The sequence below is a fragment of the Euleptes europaea genome, chromosome 4 (genome assembly GCF_029931775.1).
Source record: "Euleptes europaea isolate rEulEur1 chromosome 4, rEulEur1.hap1, whole genome shotgun sequence".
In the NCBI taxonomy this organism is placed as follows: domain Eukaryota; kingdom Metazoa; phylum Chordata; class Lepidosauria; order Squamata; family Sphaerodactylidae; genus Euleptes; species Euleptes europaea.
The window spans coordinates 83,174,913-83,199,508 of record NC_079315.1 but is presented as its reverse complement, the minus strand read 5'-3'; the positions used below and the strand labels follow the sequence as shown (position 1 = coordinate 83,199,508).

At 41.9% G+C, this 24,596-nt stretch overlaps 1 protein-coding gene across 10 annotated transcripts in view; it reads right to left on the bottom strand.

The window, feature by feature from the left end:
- Positions 1 to 926: 926 nt before the first annotated feature.
- The window catches only part of MEF2C (myocyte enhancer factor 2C), a 199,881-nt gene continuing 176,211 nt past the window's right edge, over positions 927 to 24,596 (bottom strand). For 5 of the 10 annotated variants that reach the window (XM_056848789.1, XM_056848780.1, XM_056848782.1 and 2 more), the window contains 5 exons: positions 18,819 to 18,991; positions 15,484 to 15,507; positions 13,852 to 13,981; positions 12,199 to 12,334; positions 927 to 1,331 (listed from right to left, as the gene is read on the bottom strand). In XM_056848789.1, the coding sequence (XP_056704767.1) occupies positions 1,010 to 1,331; positions 12,199 to 12,334; positions 13,852 to 13,981; positions 15,484 to 15,507; positions 18,819 to 18,991 (785 nt within the window). In that variant the 3' untranslated portion in view covers positions 927 to 1,009. The remainder of the gene's footprint in view (positions 1,332 to 12,198; positions 12,335 to 13,851; positions 13,982 to 15,483; positions 15,508 to 18,818; positions 18,992 to 24,596) is intronic. The other 5 variants (XM_056848788.1, XM_056848787.1, XM_056848784.1 and 2 more) reach the window with 3 other exon arrangements.

The following is a 24,596-nucleotide window of genomic DNA, read 5'->3' as shown; positions in this document are numbered from 1 at the left end:
TTAATTTCACAGATTTTTTTAAAAGATTCTTAATATTTTATATAATTAGAAATACACATTTCAAAAACAAAACTTCTGCAAAGAGAAAACAGTTATCTTGGTTAGCAAAGCATGGAGTTCTTCATGGCTTAGGGTAGTGCTTTCTATACAAAAAAAGTCCCCTTTTGTTTCTTTCAGGGCTGTTTAAAATATTGGCGAAGCTATGGAGGGGAAAAAGAACACATTTTGGCTTCAGTAGACTACAAAAAGCCACAATGCTTTGCAAACTCTGTCTTACTTTTTAATATGAAAATAAGGAAAATGTAATTTACATATTTTTTATATAATAAGTGATGCAGACCCAGGATTTTAAAAATTAAATAGGTTAGCCTTCAAATAAAAAAAAAAAGACTTTTTTTTTTTTACAAGTATGGTCCTCTTTTAAATGTTTTTGATCCTTTTAACTGAGTGCCATACTCCCAACGATATGCCTAGGCATTTATGAACATTTCGGATATATTGGGTGACCTAGATTTCTCCACCTTTTTTTCTTGGTCACCCAATATCTGGGTCTCCCAAAACATCTGTACATTTTTTTATATGTTGCATAACAGCTGCTTTCTCTCTCAGTAAAGATCTGCCACAATGGACAAATGTTTCCTTTTTTTTGTCTATTTACATGTAAATAACGTTGAACCTGCAACATGACACTATCTATTGTAACATACAGTTTGCAAGGGAGCACAACAGTGAAAAGTTTACCTTAAAATCTATTTTGTACACATGTTCTGTTGTACAACTCAAGTGCGAAGCTTATCTCAGCATTGCTGTTTATCCTTAATATGGTATCACTGAGGCAATTTAAAAGTACTTTTACAAAACAGAGTACCTGACTTTCCCCCCCCACACACAGCACATAAATGCATATCGACCCCTCCCCCCCACCCTCTTCCCCATTAAGGTATAGCACACACACACACACACACACACACACTGCAAGGAAAAAAAACCCTAGTAGCTAATAATGTTATCATGTTGCCCATCCTTCAGAGAGCCGCATGCGCTTCACAGAAGGACTTTCCCTTTCGTCCGGCGAAGGTCTGGTGAGTCCAATGGGAGAGTGGAATTCATTCCGGTGATCCTCTCTGTCGCTTCCATCGTACGAACTACTACAGCTGCTCAAGCTGTCAACAGGAGATCTTCCCGCCTCGTGGCGCGTGTGTTGTGGATATCTCGAGGGTGTGGTGGTACGGTCTCTAGGAGGAGAAACAGGTTCTGACTTGATGTTGAGGCTTTGAGTAGAAGGCAGGGAGAGATTTGTATTCTGAGATAAATGAGTGCTAGTGCAAGCTCTGTAGGAGGAAAGGAAACCCAGTTACAGATGGAGGAGGCATAGGGCCCCCAGAAATGCACACTCAGACAAAACATCAGCTCTAAAACATTAAAACAAATACCAGTGCACATCAAGAAAGGGAGAACATTTTTTGACGGGGAAACTCAGTACCAGAAACAGATGGAGTATATGAACCCTTATGATTAGTTCCACTACATATTTGAAGACTGCTAACAAGATCAAGCTTGTCTCTGTGTACCACAGCAGCCAAATGGTGCAGTGTTCAAACCACATCGGCTTTTACAACTGAAGATCACATGTGCATACATGGCTGCTTCCTGAGACTCAGTAATCTAGTTTATATTGCTTGCTCCAGGGATACATGAGCGATTCAGGATGGAGACACACCGTCTTTTTACACATGGTGAAAGCACCTCGAGATAACTTTTCTGGGTCATTTGATCTTGTAAATGTCCTGACCTAGGCCAAAATTGAAACTGAAAGTGAAAGTGCCTACTATGGAAAGTTTATTCTAGGATGTGGCAAATCATAATCTTGACAGAGATCAACAGTCAAGCAACTGCCAGTGCCTACCCACACTAAAGCAACCCAGAAATGTCAAGTTGCTACATATGATGTAGTCATAGAAATCAGTTCATCTTACTTCCTAGAGCAGTAAAAAAAAAAAAAAAGCCACAATATGGAACAGTTGATAATGTGTCAGGTTGACTGAGGGAGATGCAGGTTCAAATCTCTGCTAAGCAAAGTCCTTGGAGATAGATCAATCATTATCATAGGCTGTGCAGCAATGCAACATTTTCAGAGCAACTACTGTGGGGGGGTCTAGCCCCATTCCTACTTTGGTTAGTGGATAACTGTACAAATGTGAGAAAAGGGGAACTCTTTCTTCCAAAGAGATTGTAATGTGGAGAAAACAAGACCGCTGCTTTTAAAGAAAATTAAAAACAGGACATGTTAGCTGTACTTCTGGAAACATATTGGCCCTGTTGAGCCATTGTGGTGTAGTGGTTAGAGTATCAGACAAGGATCTGGGAGACCCAGGTTCAAATCCCCACTCTGCTATGGAAGCTCACTGGGTGACTCTGGGCCAGTCACACAATCTCAGCCCAAGCCTACCTCACAGGGTCAATGTGAGGATAAAATGGAGGAGAAGAAGAATGATGTAAGCTGCTTGGGGCTGCCATTGGGGGGAAAGGCAGGGTATAGATGGGATAAATAAATAAATAAAATAAGAAAGAATCAGGCAGAGATGTGTGATCTCCATCTCTTTTACAGCCAAATTACACCTGCATAGATCTGATTCATATTGGTGCTAAAAGAGATGGGAACAGCTGTTTCAGTCCTTCCACCTCTGTTCCAATCACATGAACACATGAAGCTGCCTTATACCGAATCAGACCCTTGCTCCATCAAAGTCAGTATTGTCTACTCAAACTGGCAGCGGCTCTCCAGGGTCTCAGGCAGAGTTCTTTCACGTCACCTACTTGCCTAGTCCCTTTAACTGGAGATGCTGGGGATTGAACCTGGGAACTTCTGCATGCCAAGCAGATGCTCTACCACTGAGCCACAGCCTGTGCTCTTTATGAGTCCGTAAAAGGGTGGATGCCTGTCTTTTTTTTCTTTAACAGGTTACATAACAGTGTGGGAAGGGGGAGGTTTTGACTTGGGAAACCATATGGCGATGGAAGGGTTAAAGTCCTCTTCCCGCACAGGCCCAATTTGAATTGGAACCCACCCACCCAGCTGCACTGTAGCATTAAAAGATGCTGGCAAGCTCCAGTCATGACTCTTATCTGTTTTGGCCCTTAACATTTTAAACATGGTATTTGTGAAAAAAATGTATATATTGAAGCCTGTTCAACAGCTTCCTGCAGCTAAGCATTAAGCCCAACTGAGAAAATGGCGTTCTGAAATGTAGTGGAAGTGATTTTGACACACTACACTTGCATTCAGAGGGCAAACTTCATGTATTTTTGGAACCGAAAAATCAACCAGGGAGGGGTGTTTAGAGGGAGTGGTCAAGGGGGCTAGCATTTTCCCTGTAAAAATTGCATCCCCAAAGGAGCTCTTACCCCTGGTAGGGAAAAAGAGAATCACATATATTGCACATGCATTTTTCACTATTGGGCTAAAAGCAGCTTGGGCAAGGGGAGTTGTACCACTTCCCCCAATATCACAGCCTCAACTTCAATAAGGCTAAAAATGCATCAGGAGATCCCTTGCGGATCTCTCACGTAACATGCTGTCTGACCCTGAAGTGCTGATTTTCAGAGCAAGGAGTGATATGTTCAAACCACGTCCACCACTTTTATTCTGCACGCCTGTCCTCACTGAAAGAGAAGCAGGGTGGGGCATTAACAGGCATGATCTGAATAAATGGTTGGTGGTGGACACCGATGTCTGAAGCCAAAGATGTTGCTTCTCCCCTTACTCTCCCCACCAGAAAGGCAATGGTTTAAATGGTTTAAGAAAGCTGAGCTCCTCATTGCAAATTTTGTGTCCCCTTTGTAGGCAGGGCAAAGCCTGCAAAAATAAGGTGGCTAAAGAGGAAACCTGAGACCAAAGTCTAAAAATACATCTAATTATAAAACAAAAGAGTCAGGCTTGGAGGAATGTTTTGTACAAAAGCACCACCTACTGGCAACATGATTTTCTTTGATTCTCTTACTTTAAAAATTAAAAAAAAAAAAGCCTACACTGCGGTGATATATATCTTAATATGACATTCTTTAGGGGCAAGCCGCTGACCGTTTACAGTCCCAATGAAATCCAGCTCGGGGCCCATTCATCAGATTGATTTTACCGTTTGATGCTCTATAAGTGATGCAGGCTTGCTTTTATAGGCACACAAGCGTTTAGGAGGAGCTAACTGTTATACTCGACACGATGTTCTGACATTTGTTGTTGCTGTACCAGCTGTAGGCTGGCACTGCATCTTCATCACAGACAGGCAGACATCACAGATATTTAGCATGGGAAATGTCAGAATCTCCTACCTTAAGCACCTTACAAAATGCTTAACAGACATAGGGAGCAGAGGGGAGAAGAGGAAATATAGATAGGTAGTCAACCCCAATTTGTGTATAGGTGTCTTACATATGCAGGTTTTGCCATTCATTTCAGTGGGAGGTGCTGAATGTCATTCCTTTGCCGACATAATTGGATTGCTCCACTAAACAGAATGAGAGCTGAGGAGGGGAACTCCATCCATGCACTGGAGTGCGTGTGTCTGTAAATAGGCCGGGTGCAGTTTCATAACTCTGCATCTCTAAGAGACATGTTTCCATCCCAATAATGAAGGGATGTAGTTCAGCATCTATCAGAATCCTTGTGCTCTTTCTCTCTCACATTTATGTTTGGAATGATGTGGCAATGCTTTCATAATTGGCAGGGAAGTCCTAATCAGAGTTACATTCTTCTAAGCCTGTTCACTTCAAAGGTCTGAGAAGGGTGTAACTGTGCTTAGCAGTGCACTGTTAATTGTCACAAGGTTTAATAATGTATGGCTATTGTTAGACAACAGAGACAATGCTGCATTAGTAATTGGTTTCAACTGCTCTGCATTCAGCAGTTTTCGTCAATGTTTGAACAGTTTTCTTCCCAAAGGGAGATGAACAAGTGGGTTGGCCCTATAGTTGCAAATGTCTGGAAGTGAACGAAAATATAGATCCTTTAATGTATATTCTTAGGAACATATGAAACTAAAAAATAAAGGGTGCAATCCTTTGATCACTTACTTGGGAGAAAGCCCCATTGAATTCATTCTATCTATTTCTAAGGAAATATACAAAGGATGAGACTGTATGACTTCAGCTTAAGTATTTTGCATTTGGAACCATTCTACCAAAATAGCCATTGAAAATTGCCATGCGTTATATAGATGTACACACAATTCCTTATGAGGTCTATTCCATAACAATTATGCATTTTATCACTTAAAAGTTTTCTTAATGCTGTAAAATAGCTTTATGGCTTCATATCCTCAGTGGCCATGATTTTTTTAAAAATAAAGACATTCACTTAGGTTAAGAAAGGCCAGAAAAAACTATCATCTGTTCTCCCATGATCTAAACATCTTAGGTACGCACAGCAGGATCCAATGAACAAAGGGCACAGAGCGGATCTCTTCTCTTCTCCATTACCCTATGTCTCACTGCACACCCCCTGAAAATCTGCTCCTGAGGAGCACAATGAATTGGGAGGGGATAGGGTTGTGTGTGTGGGGGCTGCAGCTTGAGGGAACATTGGCAGAAATTACCCCCTTCCCTCTTGGCTCTTCCACAAATAGAACAACAGCTCAGGTGTGTGAGGGGGAATTCCGATCTTCTCTTCTTGTTCTAGCCCCTTGTGCCACAGCCTACTGCGTTCCCATGAGGCTCTGACCCTCAGGAACAGATTTGGGGACACTCGAAGCTGCAGGGGCCATAAGGGGAAAGGAGAAAGATCTGTCCCACAACTGTTCTATTCACGTTTGTTGGATCCAGGCCGTGGCATTTTTAGAAATCCACTATGATAGTGCGTCTGGCCTTAATTTATTTGGTGATTGATGCCACGGAGTAACACTAGGCATTAATAGTAAGAACTGTATCAATTTCCCCAGGAGCAGGGGCTCTGAGCAGAAGCTTAACAGCAGTAATTATTTCCCCCACTAACAACAAGTATTCTTCAAGAATGCAGTCAAATCTAAAGTGAAATATAAATATCTTAGAAGGTAAACTGATATTGGGAGAGGGGCAATCAACAACTCTATTCATGGGGAACTAGGAAACAACAGAGATACTTGTCGGTATTATTATTTTTTAAAGTGGCATCAAAAGAGATTCCTACTCGTGATGGATTTGTAGATGGAAAATGTAGCCTTTATGAAATTCTGGCATGAAATTCTGATGCTGGAGTAACAAATACTGCAGTCAGGAGCATGTTCTATTAAGCAGATTTGTACCAAGTATCTTATTACTGCTCTTGAAGCTGACAATGGTGCTCCTGCACTGTGCAGAGTTACGGAAGCCTGCTATCGGTTTAGGTGCCAATTAATATTTTGCTTGCATAACCCACGCCATTTTCATGTTTGCATTTTATTTCCATTGGAAGGTTGGGCTTTAGGGCCTAGGGAGCAGGAGCTCACTGAACATAGGCAGCTGGTTAAGTTTGCTCATACGATATCAACTGCAAGAGCCCCAACCCATCTCAGTCAGTCTGGCCTGCAGCAGGAGAGGGACAGCCCAGAGCTTGACTGAGGGAACTGCTAATTTCCTTACAGGTATGTAGTGAGCCCAATGAGGGAGGAATTGCACACTAGAATTTCCCCTTTAGGAGTTGTTACAACGAAACAGTTTGCCGGGCTGTTAGTTATGTTGCGATTCAAGATATGGTTTAAAACTCTTTCCCCCGAGTTCAGTCTGGCCAGCAGCAGGAGAGGCAAGGCCCAGGGCTTGACTGAGGGAATGGATAATTTTCTTACAGGCCCAAGCCAGAGAAATATCTGCAACAGCCACACCACCGGCAGGAAACACAGAAGAGCAGGTGGGGAAGAAGCAGCCCTGCACTTCTAGTTAACATTTTGAACACCCCCCGCCCCCCGCTTTTCTTCTTCTTTGTATTACTGGGCAGTGTTTGTTGTTTATAAGGCCCTTTCAGCAACACAATTATCACCTGGTGATAAATAGATTAATCTATTTATCATCAGATATGGAGCCTTATATTTCCCAAAAATGGCACTGTATGGCCTGGCGGCCCAGAAAATCAGGGTGAAGCAAATCACGAAAGGTGGTAATGCTGGATAGAGCCAAATGGGCATATTTTAATTTCTTAATTTTTGTATTTTTTAAATGATTCTGGTTCTGTACATTTTAACCTGTCGTTATATTGTTAGATTGTAATGGCCTATGGCCTTATACAATAAACTTGACTTGACTTGTTATTTATAGACTTACCATACTCCTGGTTCTGGTGGGCAATTGCCTGCCAATTAACCAGGCCAAACACAGAAGTAAGGCTGCTTAATTTCTCTGGTGATCCTGCGCACGGTTTGATTATGTCAATTTTGGGTTTACCCCTGGAAATGCCGCATCACAATGCGGATGCTCTAGCACCTCCCCAACTCTATGGTTTCCATAGAGTTTTTGGGGTGAGAGGTCTAGAGCGTACCACACAATGCCGCACTTCCAGGATAACCCGGAAGTGACACAATCACGCTGCATGCAATTTCACATTTGTTTACCAAGCCACAAGGGTGCTGTCATTTAATTTATTTTAATCCCCTCCCCAACTTTCTAATGGGGGTCTGCACAACTAAATGGTTTTGCAAAATATTATGGCAAGCTAGCAAAAACCATTAAGCTTATTTTAACACTGTTTAGGAGAGGCCTGATCCATTTTTTGAAACTGTGTTTCAAAAGTGCTCTTTAGATCAACTATATGCACAGGGATCTTGGTGGTGGTACAAGAAATCTTTAACAAAGAGAATAAATGAGAGAAAGTGTGTTGGAGTTCAATCTAAAGATTTTGTTGCATGAATGGCGGAGCTACTGATGGAAAGCTCCTTGGACTGGAGGAAGGTTTGTTACCCCAGATCGCTCCACCATTGGAGGAAAGACATCAAGGGAACCAATTCTCCTTACACTGGAATGAATAGCAACATCCCCACTGATTTAAATAGAGATGGGTCACAGATCTGGACTGCCGCAACCCTAAGCACTGAGTATGTGAGCAATGGCCACACAACGTACTTCTCTGCAACACTGTTACTGGTGACATATTAAAAGACATCAGTTGTCCTCTATTGTTGTAGTCTATTAGGTTGATTCTGATTCATAAGAAAAATGAATACTTGGTGGAGTTTTTCTTTTTTTGGTTGTATCGGGTTTGTATGAACCTAGCTTTTCTGTTAAAAATTTCCAAATTTTGCAACAGTAGGTATTACAGGCTTTCCTTCCCATAAAGATCTCTCTGACAATTGCCACTAGAGGGCAGGAACACATGCCCTTTAACTGAAAAAAATAATGACAAAGTGAGGTTGGCTTGCAGGCAAACTTTTAGGGATACAGATTATGTGATGTTTCTCGAAAGGAATTCCAAACAAATGGCATATGCTTGACAATTACTAGAGGGAGATGAATGCTGGTTAGAAAATAATATGGGTTAATATTGGGTCAAAATGATATGCCACTCTAGCATTTACTGAACAAATATCTACAGTGTATCTGTCTATCAATGGGAGAGTCAAATGCTAAAGTATGAACAGTGTTAAAGTTTCAGTAGCTAAAACAGTACAGAATCCTAACTAGCATACCCAAAACACATGAAAAAGTTTAATAGACTTGGAAAATATCGGTAATATTCGCGGTTGCATTTCATCTGCCTCACCTGGTTTCAGATCCTGAATTCATAAAGTCTGAGAAATCTAGCTTCTGCCCTACAAAAATACATTCTAAATAACAGAAGCTGCTGGCACTCCGAGGTGCCCTAGCATCAAACACAATCCATTTTCTATACCTATTAACTGATAGTTGTCCACATGACAAACATACTTCTTGGTCCCTGCACCCTTTGGAGATAGACTGATGTACTGGTTTTCAGCCAGGTGGAAGAGGCAGGAAGGAGGAGGAGGGCTTCTACCTGCACAGCTCAGGACCCCCCACATACACCCAAAATTAAGTGATCTGGGGAGAATACCTTTTTTTGCAACCTGAATCCACTCCCTAGGCAAACTTAGTGTATTAGTTATGGAAACACAGCACTTCCTTTATCAGGGTGCTGTGAACTTCAGGAATTCAGTGTAACCAAAGCAGAGATATGGAATTTCTATACAATTATATCGATGTGTGTGTGTGGCGTATTATTTAAATACTGTAAGCCTGCCATTTATGAGATTTGTTACAAAATGGAAGATGAGCCTACTGGAGCAGACAAATTGTCTAGCATTCCATTTCCCATAGTGGCTAACCTGATACTCTGGAAGGCCTACAACGGAGGCCTAAATTCTCTCCCTGTTGCTGCCCCAAAAGAACCTAATAGCACAAGCAGCATTGGGCACATGTAAACTAAGGACAGATTCTGCCACTCTCTGAAGGCCATAGCCTCTATCCTCTCTACAACTTCCACTTCTGGCACCAGAGTACATATGTTTAAAACTCTGGAAATCAATCTCTTTCTGCCTCTCTCAAACAGCCAACTAGTGGCAGAAAATGACATTGCAGACAAAGTGGGAAATGGTGTTGTTAAGAGACTTATTTAATTTGCATACTTGGGAGCAGTCATTTATTTCATTATGATATCTGTTGTGACTGAGCTACTATACTACTCTGTTTGTATATGTTGGCTCTGCCTACCCTAAAGGGAGTAAAGGGGCATCCATCCTGGAAAAGAAAAAGTTGAGCTGCTAAGGAGGTTTTCATTCCTGCTGTTTATGGCTTGCTGGTCTAAGGTAAGTCCTAGGTGAGGCCTTGTACAAACCTGTAAACTGTTTCTGGTAAGAGAAACATATATTAGAGCAGATACTCTTAGATCAATAGCGATAGGTTAATAATAATGATTCAGCATAATAGTGATTCAGCAAACAAAGCCTTAAGCTCAGAGGAAGCTTAGCATACCTTGTACCTTTCTTTCTACATCTTCCCAGAGATTTAGGGAAGGACTCTGTAATGATAGGGGTTACAAATCAGCTTCAGGTATATGCATCTGTACCAGAAATCAGAAAAAAAAAACTGTCCTCCTAGATGAGCCAAACATTGAGTGTTGCCCACAGGATTGATGGTAATGGCTGAATTTTGTTGACCTACCTAAAGGCAGAAACCGAAAACTGATTATGAGAACTACCAATGTGACTGACCATGGCATTGCAATAAGGCTCAACAAAAAGAAAGAGACTGTGGATCAGTGGTAGAGCACCTGCTTGGCATGCAGAAGGTCCCATGTTCAATCCCCGGCATCTCCAGTTAAAGGGACTAGGCAGGCAGGTGATGTGAAATACCCCTGCCTGAGACCCTGGAGAGCCACTACCAGTCTGAATAGACAGTGCTGACTTTGATGGACCAAGGGTATGATTCAGTATAAGGCAGCTTCATGTGTTCAAGGCAAGATATCTTGTTGAGGCTAGACTAGATGTATCAGCGGCCTTATCCTGCAAGGCACCTGTTATGCTTTTATGTTTATATACAGATGCCAGCACAAATGGATTAGTAGTGGTACTGTACCAGACAGCTGATGGGAAAAGACAGCCTGTTGCTTTTGCAAAGAGAAGATCCACTAACAATGCGAGCAAGTGGCAAATACAAAAATTAGAATTTCTGGCCTTGAGGTGGGTTATCACACAAAAATGTAGGGGCTACTTATACATTTCAGGCCTGAACAGACAATAACCCACTTACCTATGTATCCACAACTACCGAGTTGGATGCCACTGGTCACACATAGGTAGCTGTACTGTATGACTAAGGTTTCATTATACATTACTTGAGCTAGAAGGGTTAACATGGATGCCTATACCTTATCCCAAGAGTGGCAAGATGACCATCATTCCTGCTGAAGGAGTTAAGGACATTACGAGGAAAAGATGAATTAAGACCTACAGAATTCTTGGGCAGCAGTATTGCAGCAAATTTGTGTATTTGTAGCCTTCCCGTATCAGCAAATTTCACCACAGCCACACCTGAATTCTAGTGAATTGAGAGGTTCAACAGAGAGACCCTGATATTAAAGACGTCATCTTTTCTGTCAAAAAGAATGGCACATCTCAACCAAGAACTGAGCTTTGCTCAGGTGAAGTGGAATTCTTACTGAGAGAATGGAACTAATTAAAGATAATTGATGGCATGGTGTTTCGAGTCACATCTGATCCATTAAAAAGATGGCAAAAACTGTTGCTGGTACCTAACTATTGCTGACCAACAGCAGTGTGAGCTCTACATGATGACCTAGGATTGAAGGAACTCTGGAGTTCCTTACAGACCAGATTCTATTGGCCTAAGATAGCAAAAGATGTTACCAAAATGTGTGAGACCCGAACTCATTGTGTTTAGCCCAAAACCCTACCACCATGGCTAATTGCTTAGAGAGTGCCAGCATCAATGGGCCAATAGAACTGGTATGCATTGATTTTTTAATCTGTGGAATCTAATAGTAAGAATGATGGGAATACCCTGGTAATGACATACCACTTTACCTACTATGCCAGACCTACAACAAAAGAGATCAGAAAGCACACACCATTGTGAAGATACTCTGGAAGAACTTGTTGGGGGTCATTTACAGGCTGCTCTGAATAACTCAGGTGGATGAAGAGATTTTGAGAGCTGTCTATTAAGAGAAGTATTGAATCTAGAATGGATCAAAATGTCTTGGACCACACCATACCATACCATCTCCAAGGTGACACCCCCAAATGGTGACATCAACTACACCTTGTTGAATATGTTGCACATCTTGAACTGAAACCCACATGGAGCCAACCTGGCGCATGGCTTACAGTCCTACCTGCTATGACTCCATGGGGTTTATGTCCTACTTTCTAATAAGAAACTAGACTCCCTATACACCTAGGTGTTTATTCATTTAATTACTTTAGTGTGGATCTCTCTTCCCTGGCACTTCTCCTGGAAATGCTCACAACACCTAGAACATCGATGAGAAGAGGCCACAGGAAGTTGCTCCTGCAAGCCAATTGCACCTTCTGCTGACGACTAGAAGAAATGTGTTCCATACGAGAATATGGAATCCTTCTCTGCTGTCTCCTGAAACTGGGAAGGAACCACAAGGTTGTTGCTTAAGTAGAGGATTCCTTTGGAGAACTGCAATTACTGTCATAGTCAGGCCACCACGACGTTAACATGGAATGATGTCTGATAATCGCAGGCATTGTGACTTACCCCAACTGACTGAGGGCAGATGGTGGCATATTGTGTAGATGTTGCTGCTGCCAGCCAGTGACAGAACCCAGGTGGAGAGCACTGGCTGTGTTAAACCCGGAGAGTGATGACAAATCAGCACTACTCAGCGAGTATTCTAGAGGTAAGAACAGAAAACACAAACAATCAAAATCTGATGAAGAGCTGAACAGTTACATTCATTTACTGTTTCATAACCTATAATAAGCCTTTATGTCTTCTGTGGTATTAAACTGCATCTCTCTCCATCCCACCCCCCAAAAAAACAGTCCTCTGAAGTCAATGCTGGAACACAAATGCTAGAAAAATAGATTCTTTGGTTCCTGGAGGATATTCAATTCGTAGAATTGCTCAGTGTTCTACGAATGCATTCCAGAGAGGTACATGATAGTCCGCTGCAGCCAAAATGACTGAGTCTTATGACACCTCAGAGACGAGCAAATTGCATTATGGCATTGTGGCAAAGCAAGCCAGGGCCCACTTGCATCAGAAAAAGAGGGCTCTGGCTCACTAAATCTTATTCCACAATAAATTCATTCATCATTAAGACTTCTGCTTGTTTCGAATGTATTGTCACCACCATACACAAATGATGGTGCCACTGGTGCTTCTAAGATGCTACTGGACTAGAATCTAGCTACTGTATACACATGTATTCTGAAACTGGAGACCACAATTAATTACCAGTAATCTTCATCAAGGCCCCCAGAAAGTTAGGGACACACCCATTCAGACTATTGTGGAACAGGGTGCAGGCAAAATGAAAATAATGGTGCTGCCAGGGACTCTGGGGCTTGAAGCATGAACCCAAAAGAGACGAGGCTAGGATCTAGCCTCATGAGCAATCCTGGCTCTCACATGCTGAGGCCTCCAATACCACTTCAGGTGCAGAAGGGAACTCGAGGGCGCAACCTTCTGCCACAGTCTGATCAACCAGGCCTGGTATAAATACTAGGAGCCTGGTCCTCTGTTGTGCCTAGTCAATAGAGCCGTGCACTTCCGGACTTCAGACTTTGCCTTCCAGCTCTTCTAGCTCTTGGGGACCTTGACCTCAAGGATGTCCCACTACATGATCCAGCCTGGCTCTAACATGTAAGGCAACAGTTTGCTCTTACTGAAAAGTGCAAAGGTGTCAGCCAATGCTGCCACCTGTCCTTACAGCAGCCCGAACAGATGACATGTGTTTGAGCAATACAGGCACAAGTGTGGACCCTGCAGATCAGATGAACAGCAGAATATATCTGGAACAGCTCTGACTTGTGACTGCTCATGCAAGGTATACAGAGTGTGTGTTACAGCACGCACCTATGGCAAGCTTTTAAAAAAAACAAAAAAAACCACAGCATCATGTTGGACAGTTTTTATTACTGAACATCAGAGTGACTACTAAACTCCCATGAGCAAATTGGAGCTGTTTCAGTTCCTTAAGGGAATTTCTTATGATAATATATAACTCAGATACATTTCTTCCTACGATTCAGGATACAATTTATTTCGTTCATTCCAAGTATTCGTAAGCCGAATTTTCTGCCAGAATGACACTCAAAAGTAGTTTAAAGACTACAGAGATATTGCATGTATCTGGCTTTTCTCCCACCGCAATCTATACTGCTTGCATCTTATGCTGACACTTACCGGTACCATATGTTGTAGAAATGGCTGATGGGTACCCTCCCATCCCTTGCCCTGGCAAAGTAGGAGTTGCCACGGAAACCACTGGGGTAGCCAATGACTGAGCAGACTGGGAGTTATTTATCCTCTGATTCTTTTAAAGTAAGTAAAAGAAACATATTAATGGCAAGACACCAAACGGTTGAAATAAACTGGATTAGTTCATATTATATACTATTGTACGTAGATTTATAAAATTAATCTTTTATCATGTAGCTTTTATGAACTCTGCCAATCCTGTGATATACAATCTTTCAAGGGACCAGTTGTCACCATAGTAACTCATTACATCAGAATCTCCTAGGTAACCAAACGAGCAACATATAAGATCCCCCCCATTGGCAGAAAACAGGCTGTGTGAATAATGGATAGAATAGCATACTCATATTGTTTAGGTTTTGTTATTGAAATACCAAAGGTTATAAAACCATGATAACAGTCTTTCTCCCCAGTGCAGCTTCACTTACACTTAAGAAGGTATTTTATATATAGACGCACACACATGATTTGTTGTGGCAGAATGCAGAAGGAAGAATACACTCAAATGGTTCCCATTGCAACCAGTGCGGTGAGATGGAATCCACACTTGGATGCACATCTGACAAACCCAGTGTCCCTTATCCAACGAGAGCAGTGCCCACAGACGCCTCCTTACTTGCAGAAATCTCCTTAGATGGTCAGGGCATTTGTGTTTAAAACTAAGAAGCCATACTGTACAGCAAGGCTGCATGATCGGTTTTCACCAGCAGATGGTGCTATGGCCACTTCATTCTTATGCATGCCAAAAGTTCTTAAAGGATACTAAATAGCAACACACTAAACAACTCCCTCCCGTCCTGTATCTCCTTAGTATTGGATACTAAAGTGCCCAAATCAAGCCATGAAGCTGTTAAGAACTATAAAATGTTCTGTATAGATACAACACAGCTGAGGAAATAATAAGAAATCACTAGAACAATACTAAAAATTATATTCCTGAGCTTCTGACTCTTCTAACATGAACATTCAGAATACACTGAACACCTTTCGATCCTTAATTTGTAAGAACTGATGGAAAGTTGCAGGACGCTGGATTGGTCTGGCCTCCTCCCTTGCTCAAGTGGAAGGGGCTCCTTTGCATGCAAGGGAAGGTTGCCTCAATTTTCACAGATTTCCCCCTCCTGCAAAGGTTCCTCCAACCAATAGGAATGATTTTTTTGGGGGGGGGCAGGGGCAGGGGACTGCAGCAGGAAGGAGGAAAACGGAAAATTTGTTCAGGGTTTATAGGATCCAACCCACTGTTTTTAATTTTAGAAAACCTCCTCGTTGGGGAGGGGCAGTGGCTCAGTGGTAGAGCCTCTGCTTGGCATGCAGAAGATCCCAGGTTCAATCCCCGGCATCTCCAGTTAAAGGGACTAGGCAAGTAGGTGATGTGAAAGGCCTCGGCCTGAGACCCTGGAGAGCCGCTGCCAGTCTGAGTAGGCAATACTGACTTTGATGGACCAAAGCGCTGATTCAGTATAAGGCAGCTTCATGTGTTCCCATGGCGAGCTTTCTCCATTTTAACTGCTTACTCAGTGCGGGAAAAACAGGCAAACAAGCATCGTTCTCACTTACCAAAAGCAGATCAACATCCTCAGACTGACAGCATAAGGAAGGAGGATGCATAGTTAGCAAAAGTAGTTCTGTTAAAGGGTGCTGCTTGCCTGTCCTAGAAGGCCTCACTTCATTGCAAAATACAGCAGGCTGACTCTCTTGCAATAGAGGGACTCTGGTGTAACCTCGCTATTAAAATTTGATCTGCTCTGGATAAACGGCTTGGAGCTCACAGGGTCATTCATTCTGGAACAAAGCTCTGCATTTAGCATCCCGTTTTCCTAATCCAACATTGGTCTCCAGGGTGAAGACCAACCTGTGCAGTTTTTAGCCCAGATCTTTGTCTTGTCAGTCGTGACTACATCCTCCTCTGCTCCAGCGGCTGCCGGCACATATTGTAAAGTTGCACTCAACTGGCAGAAACCCAGCCAGTCAAAGGACTCCTTGTAAACTATCATCAGTTTAAGGGTCTTCTGAATAAATCGTTTGATGGAGATTCTGTGTCATTCCTTAGTCTGGTGGAGGGCAGCCCCATGAGAGATGGGATTTATTGCTCTTCGTGGCATCCGAGAGGAGTGTTGCATTTATGGGGTTTTAGTTGGAGTATCAGAGTTAATTTATATGCATCGTGCAAGCAGCTAACATGGAATGGTTTACATCACTTACTATTTTACATAATGGAAAAAAACCCTTCAGTTCGCATCACTTAGATTTGCCATCAGGATCTTTTTCTTTTCTTTAATCAACCCTACCTTTAAATATTATGTTTCTCTTGAAAGATGTACCTTTAGTGACTCTTTTGTAACAAATACAAAGTCTTGTGCACTTTTGATAGCTCATCAGTATCTTAGTTCCGTTTAAGTGTTGTTATCATAAGCTGGCAGCATCAAATTAACAAACTCTGCTTTTTTAAAAAAAAGGTTTTTTTCTATTTAAAGAATAATTGCTGTCTTGGATAACTGTAAAATGTGACTCTTAGTTACAGAATGACAGCTACAAAACTTCACTTCTTTTTCATTCTATTTTTTGAGGGTGTCCAATGAAAATATAGCTATTACTCTGCTACAATGCTAAAATTAATCTTTGGGAAGACATGAAGAAATGCCTCTTCAGCTACCACAAACAAAAACTAAGAAATCATGGAAAACATTGTTTTTGGAATTTAACTGAAATGGGTGAGGATTATTATTTTATTTTTTTGGTGGGGGGACAGACACATGTGACAAGGGAAATAGTCTAAAATGACAGGATGAAAACATCCCCAGAATCAATTTGTTCATGCACTTCAAAAGTGAGAACAAACTGCATCTTATAATCGGCCCTCTTTTTAGGGGTGGGGTGTAATAACTGTCTTGTCTTCTCCTAGCAACATGATGAGATTTGACACGACATGAAGCAGTTTCAGAAAACAGAAGCAAACGCAACTTGCACAGCGAATTGGGCCCCTTCACGCATTACGTATTTTAAGGGTACCTCTAAAAATGTCATGAATTAATGCATCAGATGTGTGTCTGCAAACATGTGCATTGCAAAGGTGAACTTATTAGGCAATTGTGATTGGCTGCAGCTCTGTGTTGAGCAAGCATGGAGTGGTAGACATGAGCCCGCTTCTGAGCAGGGTGTGAAGTAGATGATTCCAGAAGATATGGAAGATGCTGACAAACTGAGGGCGAAAACGCATGGCCGCTTTAGCCTCCTTTATTCCCTGTTTCAGCCAGGATCGCACGCGTTCGATCCTGGCTGAATCCTGGCTGAAACAGGGAATAAAGGAGGATAAAGCGACCATGCGATTTCGCCCTGAGAAGCACATTTTTAGAAGGGCTGGGTGGGGGAAAAAGAAAGTATGTTTTTGTGAGTGGGGGGCGGTTATGAGGGCTGCTGGAGAAGAACGGAGCATGGAAGAAACTCTATTGGGGAACCTATACTGTTGTAATAACTTAACACCGATAGTGTTTTATTTACTAGAATTTAAACTGTAAACTCTGTTTAAATTGGCAAGTATATTGTTTTAATTGTTGAGTATGTTGTGAGCTGCCCCGAGCCTGGCTATGGCTGGAGAGGGTTGGGATAGAAATCTAATAAAACAAAATAAATAAAATAACAACGCAGGAGAATGCTGCAGAGAGTTATAGGATGGATGAAAACTGTATGCATCGAAGTTTCAGGTGCACAGTTCTTAGGCTTAGAATGTTTGGCCAACAGTGGAAGCTACAGGGAAAGGACACATTCTAGTAGGAATTGTATGCAACTTTCTATTGGAATTAAAAGCTAACATGTAAGAACTTTTTTGCTATTCCTTACATTTCAAAAGGGTTGGGAGAGGGGAAGTTCCAAATTGCTTGTTTGCCAAGCACAGAGGTCAGCATGAGATAACACTTCTCACATTTCAAATCCTGTGTTGTCTAAGTGAGGGATAAAGCAACTAATTACATCTCTGACCCGTTATGCAGTGTTCTGGGTGCCACTGTGAAGCATCAGAGGTGGCCTGGATTTTTTTAACTGTTGGCTGTGAGGCCGCCCAGCAGCCCAATTCTATACTGTAAAAAAAAAAAGGGGGTGGGTGGATGCTGGTGGTAGAAGCAATGTGGTGGTAGAAGCAAGTGTCCCAACACTTAGTCACAACAGATGAGCAGCATAAGTATAAAAAGGCCCAGGGGGAGATGGTCCCCATACAGGGCCGATATGAAGTTTCCTGACAGGAAAGTTCTATCCCTTTCCCTTCATACAAAACCTAGAAGTAGAGAGAAAAGATGCATACATCACTCGTGCTTCCTTTATGGCTACTTCTATGAAACATGCAGAGTGGCTCACTTGAGCATTTTTTTGGTGGGGGAGGGGAGTCCTTTGGATTATTCTGAATGTGGGATTTGTGGACTTCACCGGGCATTTCCATGTCTATCGCTTACAGTCTCTCTTCCCAACTATATTAAACTAACAGTATTTTGGGCTCACTGAAGTCATAAATTGTTTTTTTTTTTCTGCTGAAGTGCAATGGGATAACATATACTAAGGAAAACTTCCACAATCTGGGGAAAAGTGGTAAAAAGAAAAGAAAAAAAGGGAAAGAGGGCTGGAGAAAGAAAGACAAGAAGGAGAGAAAGAGTGAGAGCAAAACTATTCAGAAGAGAACAGATTTTATTCACAGAGAACCTCAGGGCCCTGCAGTTTTAAGAATCCAGTCTACTTCAAACCCCACGTACAAGGACATTGTTTGAACTCAGTGTACACATGTGGAAGCCTGACCAATTCTGTTCTTGAGCTTGTGGAGGCTCACAATGAACACCAGACAACCCTTCTACCATAGATCATGAGTGCCTTCTGAAGGGGGAGGAGGAAAAGCCTTGAAAATGTGTTACCACAGATGGCATCGTGTTCTTGCTGCCGGGTGGAATCAGCACTCGGAGATCCGGCTTACGGTTGTTCATTCCCAAGTTCATGGGAGGAGGAGACTTTGCTTGCATATTCTTGTTCAAGTTCCCAGGTGAGACCAGCAGACCTGGTGAGTTTCGGGGGTTGCCATACCCGTTTCCTGTTGATGGTTGCAAAGACAGCAAAACAAAAGGTAAGCGGTATGCAGACTGAAGATGTTTCTTAGGTTATGTAAAGCAACACTCAAATGTCATCAATATACACTCAGAAAAGATCTAAGATGGATTTGAAGTGACAGTTCTTTCTCAGCTGTCCATATTCTGTTAATGCATTCACTGAAAAAAACAGAAGGTCCTATTTTATCATTCAATTCTACAGTAAACACCCACATAGAATGAGAATACTTAACAGTCCACTAAAATACATAGTAGTTGAATATTAGATGGTGTATCATCTTATATTCTAATAGTGAAGTTGGCCAAATATGAGAATACTTAAATCTGGTGAGCAGAGCTGTGAACAGGCAAGAAAGATCTTTCTACAAACCTGAAAAAGGCCCTAGGTTTGCAGAAAAATATGAAACCTTTTTTAAAAAAAGATTTGGTGGGTTTAAAAAAAACCCAAAATATAAAAGGAGTGCCTGTAGCTTTAAGCAATGGATTCGCTCAGTGGCTGTTGTTGCAGCTTTAAGCAATGTATTTCCTCAGTGGCTGTTGCTAGGCAACCACAGATTCTAGGCTTGATTCTGTCAGTAAAAGGGGAGTGGACAAGGCCCTTTCCAGGCCTATTTTTGGCCTTTGAGGGAGAACTCACTGGGGCCAGGCCTAGGGTTGCCAGCACCAAGTTGGAAAATTCCTGGAGATTTTGTGGTGGAGTGTGAGGAAAACAGGGTTTAGGGAGGGGAGAGGCCTCAGCCAAATATAATGTCATAGAGTCCAGCCTCCAAAGCAGCCATCTTCTCTAGGGGGACAGATCTCTGTCATCCGGAGTTCAGTTGTAATTCTGGAAGCTCTCCTGGTTCCACCTGGAGGTTAATTTAATGTAAACAATGGATCTATGCTGGATTAACCACAGTTATACCAAAAAATCAGCACAAGGGCTCTGCTTTTAAACATAAGATTATATTCACCAATTGCCAGTTGCATGTTTCCCTTATTTAAGTAACACTATATACATTGAAATCAAAATAAACATTTAAACAAGATAATACAAAGTGTTCAGTCACACCATTCAATTTCAGAATCAGTTACTCAAGTGTAAGCTGTTAAAGAGTCCGTTACTCAAGTGTAAACTGCTAGAGAGTCCAAATGAAATTCAAAAACAAACCAAGGTATAAATCATGCTGTGGCTGTCTTCTTTTGGCTGCAAGAAGACAGCCACAGCATGATTTATACCTTGGTTTGTTTTTGAGTGTCCACCTGGAGGTTGGCAACCATAGGCCTGGAAGCAACCTCTAGGTGACTTGATACCACCTGACTTCCATGACTCAACTAGGCCTGGCTGCTTGCTACTGCAATAGCAGCCACCCTATGAAAGCCAGTGTGGTGTAGCAGAGCTTCAGAGTAAGGTCTGGGAGACCCAGGTTCAAATCCCCAACTTGTTGTGGCAGCTCACTGGGTGATTTTGGACAGGTCACATACGTTCAGCCTAATCTAGCTCACAAGATTGTTCTGCAGATAAAAAGGAGGAGAGGAGAATAATGTAAGCTGCTTTGGGCCCCACTGTGGAGTATAAATGAAGTAAATAAATAATGAAAATATCTGAAGATGGGAGGCAGATAAAAAAGGAAGATTGGTTGAGAATGGCTGAGAAGGAGAGAATGAGGCAGGGAAAGGGGAGAGGATTGGGGGTTGCTAGGAGGAGGGAAAGAGGCAATTGTGTGGGGAGGGGAATAGAGGGGAAAGTGAGGTGTCCCCCCCACAAGTCCTTGGGTTCCCTATCATGCAAGTGGGCCTGGCCACACTTTTTCTAGGAAGAGGAAGCTGGGGGTGGGGGGAGGAGGAGGGAAAGCTTAAGACAGAGGGGCAGGTAAAGGTAGATTTGCGGTTGGGGTTTAAGCTATTCAATCTTCCTGCCTTTCTTCCAATTTCCAGCCAAACACTTATCCTTCCACGTCATTCCCAACTATTGTAAGTCATTATTACTATAGCACCATCAGTACACATGGTGTTTTACAGAGGAATATCAGAAAAAGGGCAGATCTCTCCCCAGGAGATCTTGCAAACACCATCTTATTAGTGGACATGACAAGAGAGGGAAGGCGAGGGAAGAAAGGAGAAGACAAGGTTAGGTCCACAGACTCTCCAAAATCTTTTAAGCAGACACTTTCTCTCTGTTTGTCTTGGCCATAAGTCTCTCCAAGGCCAAAAGAAGTGTGTGCTGATACTATGTGATAGCCCTGGCAGCTATGTGATTCAACATTATATATTTCTTAATACCATCAAGACTTCTGGCCAAATCGCCCTTCAGTCAGAAAGCTCCTCTGGTAATCTTGGGCCAGCCTCTCTCTCTGTCTGTCTCTCTCTCGCTAATCTACTTCATACGGCTTGAGAAAAAAAAGGGAAACCTTGTGTATATATTGCTCCAATCTTCCTAGAAGATGGAGAATATAAATGTAATAAATAATATCTCATTAATGCCTTATTTTCCAAGCTGTAAATATAAAACTGTTTACTTTTTTTTAAAGATGAGTGTATATTCTTAGAATCCAAACATACATTGTAATCACTTTGGGAAGAATTTTAGTTGCCAGAAATGGAAAGTTTTATGTATTTTATATATTTTGTGTACTTTTAGACTGCCTTTTCACCCAAAGGTCCTCAAGGTTCATAACAATTTTAAAACACAATTTTAATCACTATACATTTAACACATTTACAAGCTTGTTGTACAGTCCTGAATATTTAACTGAATAGAAACCTAATGCTTGTTTCCTAGAAGAAGTTCACCTCAGAAATACCGTAGAGAGCTGGAGAAGGGGGGGGGGGAGAGTGAGAACAAGAACAAAAGAAAGCCCTGTAGAATTGGGTTGCTTTCATGGACAAATGCAAGAGGATTCTGCTTAGCCTGACTCACTTTTTCCCACTTCAGGGTTTTTGTTTTGAAACAAAGAAAAGTGCAGCAAGGCTATAATTTCCAGAAAGAAAGCTGGAGGAGGCAGACTCTGAAATGCTTCTCCCTCTCTTCCCCTCCTCCACCTTCAGAGCCTGATCCTGAATGCTGATTTCAGCAGGAGGAGTTGGTTTGGATTTTGAAAATACCCCTTCTCTCTCATCTCTGCTGTCTTGGCTTTTCAGGCTTTACATCCTGACATTCAAGCATCTCCGTATTGTGCTAATTTGGTGCTTTCAGGAGCAGTGCCTCTCTTCTGCCATGGCAATAATAACAATGATAATGCTGGCGCAGCACTGCAATTAGCGCCCTCTCCGAGCCCCAAAAGCTGGAACCTCCTACTCGCCCATGAATGCCACTAAGAAAAGGAACAGCCTACCAAAACAAGGGTGAGTGGGTGCGTCCCAGAGCATATTCACCAGGCCAGTGGTTTCCCACTTCTCTTCCTTGGCACTTGTGCTTTCCTGGTGGTTGCTATACCAACAATGCAATCTTTCATATGTACACTCAGAAGTAATCCCATTGAGTTCAATGGGACTAACTCCCTAGTAAGTGTGCTTATCGTTATAGGCTATATGCTGGGTCTGTGCTGAAAGCCCCATGTTTTCTATAGGCCACTGGAAGTGTCATTCCCTTAATAAGCCTATGGCAGAGAGAAGTCTTGTAGAATCAAATATGTTGCAACACAAATAGGTTTATCGTGTTACAGGAATAGGTTTATCGTGTTAAAAGAATACATTGTGATATGAAATCAGCAATGTGCGTTGAAGGAACTTGCAACAAAAAAGCTGGAAAATCAGTACGAAGCACTATGCTGTCCAATAGGTTTACCCTGTTTACTAACCATGATTCATATTATTAATGAATGCATTTTAAACTCACCTATCCACACTTACATAATTCTTGAATTCCATAACACTGAAACACCAGAACACTGAAAATATGTCACAATTCCCCCATTTACCTTTGCACAATTCTTGTCTGTGTTAATAACGCGTACACAGAAAAGTTCCTATTGGATTAGTCTTTCATACTAGTTACATACTTTTATGACTCAAGTCAGTAGGGCAAGGAATTGGGTCTTTCCTAAGGTTAATTTTTTTTAATCTGGATCGTTGATGAGATGGTGATGGAGGAATATATATGTACTTACAAATAAATGCACACGATGCTTTACAAGGAGAACATTTGGTTTATCTCTGTGAAATCAATTTCAAATAATTATGTGAAATTATTTTGGGAACTTCTTAAAAAGGAAGGATTAAAGCAGGTTTCCAACCTTGTTGGGCCTGCAGCCACTGGGAATTTTAGGAAATGGCAATGGTAGCCATAACGATATGGCTACCACAGGGGATATTTCTATATTTGGACCTTGGTCTGATCCAGCATGACTCTTCTTATGTAATCTACCATGTCCATATATTTGACATTTGCGGAAGGGGGGGAAGTTTCACCTGGTCTTTGTGGGAGGCAATGGCTCTTTCCCCTACCAGTCCCAGTACCACCGCTGCAATCTATCCGCCTTCCTATCCTACCACAAAGCCTTCTGGAGAAGTGGCGTGAGGTAGGGGTGAACGACAGAAAGTCACGTGAAGATGAGGAAGGGAGGAATGCAAAATGCAGCACAAGAAAGAACACAGAAGGAGGGAGCATGATCGGGGCAAGGGAGAGCAAAGAGAAGAAGGGAGTGTGCAGAAGGGATCAGAAAGTAAGGAACCAGAGTGAACCAGGAAACACATACCTACTGGTGACACACCAGGGACTGTGGGATTAAAGGAATATTTAAGGAATTTTGAAATGAGAGATTAAAAAAAGACGAAACAATATTTGGTTTGACATGGATTTGTATACAGGAGCTATTTGTTATTAACAAACAGTTGGTTTGTGTGTAAAAATGAAACTCTTGCATGCAGACACACACAGAAGTACCATGTATGTGTATGTGTCTGTGTGCTGACAGACAGATATTGATATTCTACCAAAGTCTACAATTTCCAACTTGTTATTTGAGGGAAAGGAAACAACTGGGGGAGGGGAGAGAGATTCTTTCTACAAATGATTTACATCACATCAAAGCAATATATGTATTACAAAAAAATTTAACAGCAAGATTGCCTTCCCATCATTTATAAACTGTGCTACTTCAAAACACCAATCACACAACTCTGTATGTATTTACCTACTAATGTAAAATATTTTGAAACGTGATGACATTTCTTGCATTTGTATTTTTAGAACATCAAATTATTTTAAAGAGTGACTGCAATCTTTTCCTTACCAGTGGATTTCTGCTGTTCTTGGCACATTGTGCCAGCTAGCAATTTGGAGCCATATAATGACTGTTTCTCCTTCCAGCCACCAAATTGTTATGCTTTTGGCAGAATATGGATCCCGGAATGCAAGACTGTAGACTCTTAACCAATGATATACAAACCCATCATTTGAAAATCAATGATGAATACATGCATGGGGCCTGCAGCTAAGCAGAGCCTGCATTTAATCTAGATGCTTAAACCGCATCCTCCTCTACACACTGAAAGCGCTGGTCTCTACTGAGGCACCTTTACTTAAATGCACAGAAGAAGGTCTCTGTTAAATTCAGATGCAAAACAACCCAGGAAAACCCAGCAGCAGCAAAATTGGTACAGCCCTTC